This window comes from Alligator sinensis, unplaced genomic scaffold (assembly GCF_000455745.1).
Source record: "Alligator sinensis unplaced genomic scaffold, ASM45574v1 scaffold1241_1, whole genome shotgun sequence".
Lineage (NCBI taxonomy): Eukaryota > Metazoa > Chordata > Crocodylia > Alligatoridae > Alligator > Alligator sinensis.
In genome coordinates, this window is record NW_005842202.1 from 528709 (window position 1) to 538922 (window position 10214).

The following is a 10214-nucleotide window of genomic DNA, read 5'->3' on the forward strand; positions in this document are numbered from 1 at the left end:
CCCGCATGTGCCGCGGTGGCCGGCGTGGCTTCCCCGGCCCAGCCCGGGCCCGCGCCCCTTTCGTTGTCAGCCGTTGTTGAGCAGCGAGGTGCCTCGGGCCCGCTGGGCTCCTCGAGTTTTCGGGGAAACGGCGCGTGATGTCAGCGGCTAACCTCAGGGGCGAGCTGGGGCTGGTGACATCAGCGCCGACGGGTGATAAAGCCCTTACCTCACAAACACGAGCAGTCGGTATTTTTCGCTGCCCGGGCCCCCTCCGCCTGTGGGCTGCTCCTCGCTGTCACGGACGGCCCGTGGGCGCCGCGCTCGGGTGCGTGACCGCGTGTCGAGGCCCTCGTATCGCCCCGTTATCCGGGACCGACGTAGCTCAGACTAGGACGAGGACTTGGTAGCTTTGCCATGGACGAGAGTCTTTTATCGCTCGGGCGAACAATCACGACGGATTCGGAGGTATTTCCCTGGCTCGTGATCTCCGCTCGAGCCGCCGCTGATGTTTTTCCGGACATCCCGGTCCCGTTCGTGGCAACTTCTCATTGCGTTTCTGGCTTGCCTCCCCCGCGCCCTTCAGATGCTTAAAACCTTCTTCTTCCCGCGCCCTCAGATGCGAGCCCGCGCCTGCGAACGCCGATGTCACCAAGGGAGCCGTAATTCCACCCGAGAGAGAGTCTGGTGGTAGATGATCACACTTACGGCTCCGTTTGTGTGTCCTGGGATTCACGGTGTAACATAGATCGAGTTGGAATCGCAGTCCTGGCGCTCTCCGTTACGCTGCTTGCGGTCCTTTGAGCTGCTCTTCAGGGCAAGGAAACCTGTTAAAAATCACTTGAATAACAACAGCTGAGGCAGGGCTTCTATTGGGAAAAGGCCCCGTCTGAGTAGAGGGCGGGAAGCTTGCAATTAGCAAACCCTAATTTCAGCTCGGTTATTGGCTCTTTGGCTTTGGATAAGTCTGCTCCCCTTGCCCTGCGTGTGGTGAAGGTGATGCTCTGGTATCGCTGGTGAAGCAGGACGTGTTTTTAGGGAAGGAGGCTTGGCACATGCACCACACCCAAGAATTCAGACTATGGGAAGTGGGGGGCTGCTTGGCCACGTAACAGGGAGTCGGGGGACAACTTTTCAACACGCTGTTTGGTCTTGCCAGAGATCAGAGTCATTCCCAATGTGCTTTGTGGTTTCTGTTCCCCAGAACATGTCTCTGTCGTGTTTCTATAACCCGCACTGTGGCGCCATGATGCATGCCAATGGCCACGGTGAAGTGTGGACAGACTGGAACAGCACGTCCAAGTTTATCCAGTACGGCTGGAGATGCACCACCAACGAGGATGCTTATTCCAACAAGACCCTGATGGGGAACTGGAACGAGGAGCGGTTCGATATCCGAAAAATTGTGCAGCCCAAACCACTCCCTTCACAGGTAGCCGCTTTCCGTTCCCTCAGCCCTTCCTACGGGCAGACAAGACCCTGGCCTGTTGCTCTCCAGTATCTGACTCCTGCCCCTTCAAGATTGAGGACCAGCCTCTCTCAGCGCTCAGTCCTTGAGCAGTCTTTAGTGCCATTCGCCTGTTCACTTTGCTTTTATGCCATCTTGGGTATTCCCTCCTTTGTGTTGGATGTCCCGATCCTGGCCTGTGACTCCAAGTCACACAAGTTGTCCAACCTTGTGTCCTGCTTGCTGCTGGGAAATATATTGGTAGCAGCAGAGCCATTAAGCCATAAATTTCTTTGCAAACTAAGGCCTTGGTTTGGACAAAGCACCTCAAGGCAATTTGTAAATCATGAGCTATTTATAATTCAGAGTTTCACCAGTCAGTGTTTCACTTTGCTTTGGCGTCACCCTTCTGGCTGTCACCCAGTGATGCTAATATTACTTAGTTGCAGGTGATGAGTCATTTCTGTAGTGGCTGTAGCTCAGCTCGAGTTTTTAAAGACGACTGAACTACGTCTTTACCAAAAACAGAACGTTTCCCAACCTGTTCTATGTTTGTTTGCTTATGTTCTGCCTCGCTAAATACATGCTTTTTCTTTCAGTATGCTCACTATTTTGAAACCATTTATTCATCCGATTACAACAAGGAGAAGCATCACAGCCCAAGAAGTAGGTGCATGGAGCTGGAACGTAGTCAGTTCAATCTGTGTGGTGGATGATGAAGAGATGATAACCGTGGGCAGAACTGAAAAGGGAGTTTGTTTTTCCTTCCTTGTTGAGTTGTGCCTCTAGATCTCAGTATCTAGAGCTTGTATTTCAAGTTACACAGGGTGCAGGGTGTTTGCATTTCAGGTGTTGCTTTTATATTCTTCAGAGGCTAAAATTCCTTATCAAAATGATGCCCAGGGCTCTGAATGTAAGTCCATATTCATTGCTCTCGATTCTCTCTCAGTTTTAGACCTTTGTAAAGTTTTACTTTGCAGAGAATGGTCCTTGCCATGTCTAGATCAGTCCTGTTTCAGGATGTGTCTGATGGCCTCAGTGATGTTTTGATACGAGTGATGTTTTGCTCATCTCCATGCACTTGTGATGCCATGGAAAGAACAAGTGGAACATCCTTATGGGCAGATCTTCTTAGAGCGGATGGTTAGAGGAAAGCAAAGTCCGAAAAATGCTAATATTGGGAGTCGGGTTTTTTTCCCCCAGGGGAAGTGATCTGTTCATTTACACTGCTGAATACTTAGGCCCTATCATGGCAACATCTAATGCATTTTTTATTAACATAATGTTGGAAGCCAAAGGAACCTACATTTCCCATTGCTCTTTGTGTCTTTCTAAGTGTAATCAGTATGTTTGACCAGGGCAGGTACAGAGGTATGCACCCGTGTGGGTGTGTGCTGTGTATGGGAGGAACTGAGGCCTCCAAACCAGAGATTCGTGGTTTTGGTAGCCGGATCCTCTGTGTCGAGCAGCCAAGCATGTGATGCCCAGTTTCACTTGCACAGTTAGCACTCACATCAACAGGAGTCGCCTTGCCAAAACCCTGTCCAACACATGAAAGATCAGGGACAAAAGATTCATAGTCCCTGGCGGGGAACAAAGGCTATTTAGGACCAGATCAGACCATGGGCTTATTCAGTCTGGAATCCCTGTCTCCTGCCTGCGTGGGTACAGACCTCTCTTTTTGTCCGTTCTCGTACAGAGCCGCAGTGCCAGATACAATTGACGGGGTGTTGCATCTGGCACCCTTTCTTTGGCAGTACCCACACCTGAGTCAGACATTGAATCCTCATAACACACCTGCAGATCTAGTGGTGTCTGCAGGGCTGGGGGCATCAGTGGAATATTTGTCTTTCCTGATCTGAAGTGGGATGTTGAAAAGCATCCAAATGAGTTATTTGCTGAAGTGGTTTTGAAGATCCTACACTTTCTACTTAGAAAAGTCTTTCCAGCGTGTTCTCCTCCCAAAGTAAGATCCAGATATGATGATAAATTCCTGGGCCATGCCAACCAGCTGAACATGTGTTATAAGACCCCCTCAAGCCCAGTGTTTAGCTTCCCTGTATATGGGTTAGCCAAGGGTAGAGGTTACCCGGGCTTGATTACACCAGTCTTGGTGTCTCATCTGCTTATCTGCTCATTACTTTGCATTTATTCATCACTTGCCTCCTCTGTGTTCCCTTAGGATTTAAACGAGAGCCTCACTGGTTTCCTGGACACCAGCCTGAGCTGGAACCCCCTCCATTCAAACCTACTGCACGGTCCTGCTACATGATCGACTATGAGCCTTCTCAAGGGAAAGCTCCCCTTGCTTGTGTCGAAGTCCCAAGAAAAGAACAGGAAGGGGCACAGCAGAAGGAGTAGAAGCAGAGCAAGTCTCCAGGCCTATAGTTAGACCAGTAAACCCGTGTGCCAGTGCTGCTTATAGGCTGCCCTTCCAATTATAACGTGTTTCTGATATTAAAAGCAAGCAGAATGGAAAGCTGTGGTTCATGTGACATAGTCCCAGGACAGAGAGCTCCAGGAGCATTCTTAAGCTGTAACAGGGTTCAGTCTGTAACTGCTGGTTTAAACGTTTGACTAGTTATTTTTTCCACAAAATCTAAGTAAATAAATGTTAACCTTATTCCTGTCACTTTATGGCTCAGGGGATGGTTGTAACGTTTAGTTCAGTTGACATTAGAGATGTCTCTAAGTGACAGGCTCCAGTTAGGCAAAGAAAACAAACTATCTGGGAAAAGGAAGCTTGTGCCTTAGTAAAAGGGATGCAGTTCACGCTAACTTTCTTTCCCCTTTGTGGGCTGGATGTACAGAAATGCAACAAAACTAATTCCACACCTTGTCCCCTTTGCCACAGGCACGTCTGTGTTAAGCTGCTAGTGGCACATGAGTAAAGCTTTATGGCATTTTGCATTACCCTACAACATTAGCATAAATCAGCTGGATTTTCTACATCAGCTGCTATTTATTGCTTGAAAGGCATGTGCCACATAGTTTCAAAGCGATGTGATTTGTACCATCAGAGTAGAACATTGTCATCGGCTCTGGGTGTATCTGCATTTACAGCAGCTACACAATTATCTTCTGGGCCTGCTCTGAATTAGTTGCAACTTGTGGACATTTCCCTAAAACATGAGTTATTCTAGAGATTTAAGATGTACTCATTTTCCTCTTCAGCATTATCCACTGCCTGTATCTAGAATGGGTTTACATTGTCCTGGAGCTTTCTCACCAAACCAATGAATTTCCCTTGGACAGATTGTTTTGTCAGGCACAGTCAGAAGGGATCAGGTTTACGGAAATCCAGAGTGAAATACCGAGAGACAGCTTGTGCAACAAGTGTTTGCAAAACATTCCTGCACATGAAGTAAAAGCAGCCAAGCATTTCTTAAGAGCCTCTCTCACGGCAGGAGAAAACATTGGTTTCCTGATGCCTGCAGTCCTCTGAACCTGAACATACCTCATCACCAACCGGACCCTCTTTGTTCCACCAGTGGCCTATAGCGAAGGGGTGGTGCTGCTGGGGCACACCAGCCTTACCCTGAGCTCCTGCCCATCTGAGTCTTGTTGTCCACGAAGCGCTGTGGAGGCAGGTTTTGTTCTCAGATTCACACTAACCCTGTGTCTCTGAGAATGGGAATCTGTGGGGACAGTGTCACCGGTGCCATTAGCCATGGAGGCGGCAGACACCATGAACTGGGGAAGCTACTTAGTGACCCAAAGGAGGCTGTGCTGCTGGTTCCTGGTCCCTGCCCTGAGTAAAGGGACGACTCCCTTTCCATCCCAGCAAGTTCAGCGTGGGCTGGCCTAGAGTGGTGGGGGGTGACGCTGTTGTGTATTGTGCAGAGCTGTGTCTAGCCCTCCCACCTTTGGGCCATTCATGTTCATGAACATCCAATGCAGCGTCATGGAGTTTCCAGCTCTCCTGGTTTATTGTGCAGGGACCAAACCCTACAGTCGTTACTCAGTCAAAACTCCCAGAGAAGTCAAGTGTGCAGCAGACACTGAGTACAATAGATTCAGGCTTCGACCCCGCGGTCCACGAAGGCTTTCTAGAGCTGGCTCAGTTATGGAAAGAAACGTCATGGGCTATGGGTAGTTGGGGTACATTGGTGTGTTTCTCCCTACCAACTGGACACTGATTATATCTCAGATTATCACCTCTGAAGCAGAGACCATCATCCTGTTTTGTCTTTATATATCACCCTGCTCCCTGGGGTCCTCAGCCATGGTGGGGGCCCCTAGACACTACAGTACACATAACTATAACAGATATTTTGCTGTGACCAGAGCCTTTCCCCTACTAACACAGCAGCGGCACTACATTCCCAGATCCTTCACCGAGTCCCAAATATTCAAAGGCCAAACCACAAGGTGCTTATTCATGTTTTATTTGTTAGTAAATAGGCTCCTTTTGCTTTGCTCAGCATAAATAAATAGGTGTGGCTATTCAGGACAGCATACACTGCTCGCATGCAACGGAGAGGTTTTCCCAAATGGGCAGGGCTGGTTTTCAATGGCTGCTCACTTCCTCTGGACTCCCGAAGTGGGAGACTTGTCCTCACGGATGATGGGAATGGTACGTTCAGGAAGGTCGGTTGGTCTCCGTGGTCCATTCACTGTCAGGACACCATCCAGGGACAGGGAGGAGGTGATGGAGTCAGGATCCACATCAGAGGGGACCCTGTATTTCCTGTTGAACTCCCTGGCGATGTAGCCGTGCTCATCCTGCCCGAAAAGGGAGGGAGAAGGACAGCGCTGGTTAGCTGGAATCGAGTCAGCCTGTCTGGGCAGCATTCCCTCCGGGCTGAGGCCACACTTTGGAGGCACCAGCCCAAAAGGAGCATTTCAACCAGGGGGCAGCTCGACCAGATGCTGTGAGCTCAGACTGCCTTGCCGAGGCCACGCTTCCACTGCCAGCTGGCTTAATGAAAACCCTGTGAACTGCTGGTCTGAGGTGAGGGGAACCAAGTTCATTGGCCATCACTTTAATTATTACGTGTTGTGCTGCTGTCCCCTGCGGTGCTTATGGCTTCTGCCATTGTAGCTGCGTTGGGCAAAGGGGTCTGATCCCTGGCAGACATAGGTAGGGAAGCCCCTAGTCTAGACAGGTATACTGGCTGGACTGTGCTGATACCACTCTAGGATGGCTCACTCATGGCTGGGGGCTTTTCTGGGGCTGAGCATGCCCGCTCCACCTTGTACCCGTGCTTGCAGCATGTTGCAAGCACAGTGTGCTGGTCTTCCTATACCAGTAAAGCTCTCAGCATAGACACAGCCTACGCCTTCACCCACCTCCTAGCTGCCCCAGCGGTCTCTAGGACCAAGCTGTAATGGGATCTGCACTCAAGTAACAGAGAGCAGGATCGGACCCTTAGAGTTTTACCATACTTCTGTTCTAGATGAAGATATTCAGATGGCAGCAGACTGGGACTAGGGCTTGCATGATCATTTGGTTTAATTATTAAAGGTCATTGTTCGCTTATTCTCTGTTACACAGCTCACCGGTCTCTGTGCTGGGCTCCCTCCCCTCTTCCCTCCATTCCTGGAAGGAAGAACTCATTTTAAGGTGGACTTTGCCCAGTTCAATTCGCCCTGAATGTAAGACGCAGCAATAACCTCCTCCCTGGGTGTCTTTTGCTGAGGGTGAAACAGCACCTCCTGGGATAGCCATTGCAGCAGATTAGCAAGCGGTCTGGCAACCTCGTGGCATCTTTGGTGGGCACAGCTCAACCCGGACCCGCATGAGCAGACGTACCTGGCGCTCCTCATGTTTCCCGCGGATCTCAACCATGTCCCCCTGAACCTTGATTTGCAGCTCCTCAGGGGAGAAATGCTTCACATCGAGGTTTACGGAAAACTTGTCCTTATCCAGTCGCATCTGCAAAACAGGAGGCGGGTTAGAGACGGACGACTTGAGAGCAGCCCGCCATATGCATCCTCCTCCTTCAAGCTCATGGAAAAGCTCCCCTAATCTGAATCATCCTACCTCAGGCAGGCCCCAAACATGTTACCCCTCAAGGGCTGACCTGGAGGCAGCAGTGCTATACTTGCCCCCCCCTGCTCCTTGCTTCATCCCATCTCTTAGGCTGCTAGGTTCTTCCTCTTTTTCTAGTTTCTTGTGCTCACTGCAATACCTGAGCAGCTCTACGCTCGTGTCTGAACAGGGGCAGAATAAAGCTTGTCCCTGGGAGCGGTGTAACTGAGGGGGCACGTGGGCAACCAGGGCAGCAGCTTGCACTGTGCCAGGTGTTGTGGCTGCCCTGGCCAGGGAGCTACCCTGTCACACTTCTGATCCCCTGGTTATTAAGCCCACTGTCACCTTGAACTCTTTTTAACCTGACTGTGTACAGGAATGGAGCTGGTCTGTGGTTTTCCCTCCCTTGCAATCTCTGAGTCCTGCTGCCCCCGCCCTTCGTATTTTTACTGGTACCCATGGGTTGCAACCCAAAAGTGGGTCACAAGAATGTATGAAAGGGTTGTGAACCAGCTTTAAAAATGAATTCTCCTGAAAAGCGTGGGAAACCGTGGGTTTTCTCTTGCAGGCTGGCAGAGCTCCAGCCTCCCCCATGCCCCACCCCCACCCCCTGCGGGCAGCGGGTCGGGAGTGAGGGGCGCCAGCAGGGCCAGGGGGCTGTTTTCTACTTAAACTATTTACTGGGTCGGGACTGGCCAGCGATGGTTACAAACGGGTCCTGGTACAAAAAGGGTTGAGAACCACTGGTCTAGAGAAACCCACCGGGCACAGCCCCTTTCACGCCTCCCCCTGCGCAGTCCTGACTCACAGGATGTGTCACCAGTGAACTACTCATCTCCCTTTTCCAGATCACCGGTAAATTCGCCCCGTGGCATCACTCCCGGCATGAAACCAGTTGCTCTACACGCAGCCCTGTCACCTGGGCTTGCATCTCCCACTTTACCCATGTTAGGGAATGCTGTTTTGTCTCAGCTTCGCAGGGGCTGGAGGGATGCTTGCTCGGCTTCACTCTTGGAACCAAACCACCGAGCCCGGCCGTCCTCCTCCCTCCTGCCTGCTTCATTTTTGTTTTCCCTTTCCCAGCAGGTGGATGTGCCTCCTGCTCCGTCGGCACGTGTTCAGGCTCTAGGCTCCCTCTGAGCCAAGCTATTTGCTCCCTTTGGAGTCCTCTGGCTTTCTCAGGCTTTGGATTTCCCTTTGTAACGGTCAGTGTTTGAACAAGACCCCCCTTGAAAACCTGGTCCCTCTGTGTCCGAGTTTTGGGACATGCAGAAGGTGGTCCAGCTCCATCAGAGCCACTGCATCACACCTCCACCTTCTTTCACTTGGAGAAATCCCAGGGGTTACCTGCAACCAGGGGCCTGATGCACTGGGCACTCCCTTTTTCCATGGACCAGCCCCAGAAAGAAGCAGCAGCTTTTAAGCCATCAATGTGCTGTTTCGCGTGGTATTGCAAGAGGGCATTGTCCCCTTCAGATCATGCTAGATAGGTTTGTCACCGGCTTTTCAAATGGTCCCACTATCTTTCCTCCTCCGCACCCTGGACTTGCTGCCAAAGCCACACAGGGCTCTGCTGTCTCCGTTACCCCCTAACGCCAGCAGAGCCACCCCTGCCTCCCCAGTCTGAGAAGAATCAGGCCTGCTGTTTATCAGCTGTCCAGGGTGTCGCAGACAAGGTCCTGTGATCCCAGCAGCTGCTTTTACCTCCCACTCCACAAGGCAGGACCTGGAGTGATAAATGGGAGCTTTTCATGGACGGGCACATTGAGAGGAATTTCAACCCAGCTGACAGGAGGCATATGCCGCTCTTGGCAGCATCAGCCGGGGGCTCGGGGACGCTGGAGAGCAAGGGGGAAGATGAGATCAAGGGGGAAGAGGAGCCCCGGGCGGAGCGGCAGGTTGGAGAAGGAACTTCTCCATCCCTAGGTTACAAATAACGCAGCCAGCGTCTCTGCATAACTGGCACTGATGTCTCTCTGGAGAGGCTTTGGCAGGAGTCCCATGCTCTTCTGAGCTGAGCTGCGAGGAGGAAGCTGCCAGCGGCCGGTGGGAACCAAGGAGCTGCTTCCTCATTCTCCTGTGGCCCTTTGGCATCAGGACACTGCCACAAAGGAGCTGGCATCAGCTGCCCCCTTCCCACTGCACGCTATCCCCCTGGTAGGAGCCCCACACCTCCCTGGTGCCAGCCCTGTGAGCAGGGGGTGTTGGTCGCTGGGGACGGTCTGACCTGCCCCTTGCAGGGCTCCGAAGGAAGGGGCATGAGCCTCAGCTGTGCCAGGCAGGGCGGCACGGAGCAAGGAAGCTGCCCACTGCCTCCCCGTGTGAACCAGACTGTGTAGGAAGCAAAGGGGCAGGGAGGGGGACTCAACGGCTGGCACATCCTTGGAGCAGGGCAGGCACCTGCTCAATAAGCCTCTCGCTCTGACTCGTCCAGCCCCAAAGCCCGTCCCTGCTCCCTGATGCAGATCTTCTGAGAACATCTGCCCTAGCAGTGACTTGAGGCAGGTGCATTTCTGCACTGGGGGATGTGATGCCCAACAGGAGGACCTCACTTTGAGTCCCCTCCAGGATCCGCATGATTGCTTGGCACCAGCGGGGCATTAGGAGCAGCCTCCCGGCCTCTGAGATGTGTTGCAGGCCCCTGCTGTGGGCTCCGGGGTCCTGCTGACTTTCCAAGAGGCTGGGGAGAGTTGACCTTCCTCTGAGTCCTTCCAGGAGGCGTCAGCCCAGTCAAGGGCAGGGCAGGGGCAGTGGCAGACTGGTTCCTGCCCCCGTTCCAGGGGTGGCAGGAAGGTGATGGTCCAGGACCAGGGA

General features: G+C 52.2%; 2 protein-coding genes across 5 annotated transcripts in view; one reads left to right on the plus strand and one right to left on the minus strand.

Annotated features, from left to right (window-relative positions):
- The first annotated feature begins 284 nt into the window (after positions 1–284).
- CUNH11orf1 (chromosome unknown C11orf1 homolog) lies at positions 285–4255 on the plus strand. Of its 4 annotated transcripts, none has more exons than XM_006026640.2 (4): positions 285–307; positions 1184–1411; positions 2026–2092; positions 3609–4255. In XM_006026640.2, exons 2-4 carry the CDS (start codon positions 1187–1189, stop codon positions 3785–3787), a joined length of 471 nt encoding a protein of 156 aa, XP_006026702.1. In that variant the 5' UTR covers positions 285–307; positions 1184–1186; the 3' UTR covers positions 3788–4255. The 4 variants fall into 4 exon arrangements, with proteins under 4 accessions (XP_006026702.1, XP_006026701.1, XP_014376795.1 ...); XM_006026639.2 differs by lacking the exon at positions 285–307 and adding an exon at positions 331–447; XM_014521309.1 differs by lacking the exon at positions 285–307 and having other exon boundaries at positions 456–1411.
- Positions 4256–5798: 1543 nt separating this feature from the next.
- Positions 5799–10214, minus strand: part of CRYAB (crystallin alpha B) — a 5174-nt gene continuing 758 nt past the window's right edge. Inside the window, exons 2-3 of the mRNA XM_006026641.2 lie at positions 7182–7304; positions 5799–6151 (exon numbers count right to left, since the gene is read on the minus strand). Coding sequence (XP_006026703.1) covers positions 5948–6151; positions 7182–7304 — 327 coding nt within the window. The 3' untranslated portion in view covers positions 5799–5947. The remainder of the gene's footprint in view (positions 6152–7181; positions 7305–10214) is intronic.

Coding starts and splice junctions, on each gene's coding strand:
- CUNH11orf1 (XM_014521309.1), top strand. CDS start 1,061: ATGGGAAGTGGGGGGCTGCTTGGCCACGTAACAGGGAGTCGGGGGACA. Junction 1,412..2,025: donor CCAAACCACTCCCTTCACAG/GTAGCCGCTTTC, acceptor TTTTTCTTTCAG/TATGCTCACTATTTTGAAAC. Junction 2,093..3,608: donor GAAGCATCACAGCCCAAGAA/GTAGGTGCATGG, acceptor GTGTTCCCTTAG/GATTTAAACGAGAGCCTCAC.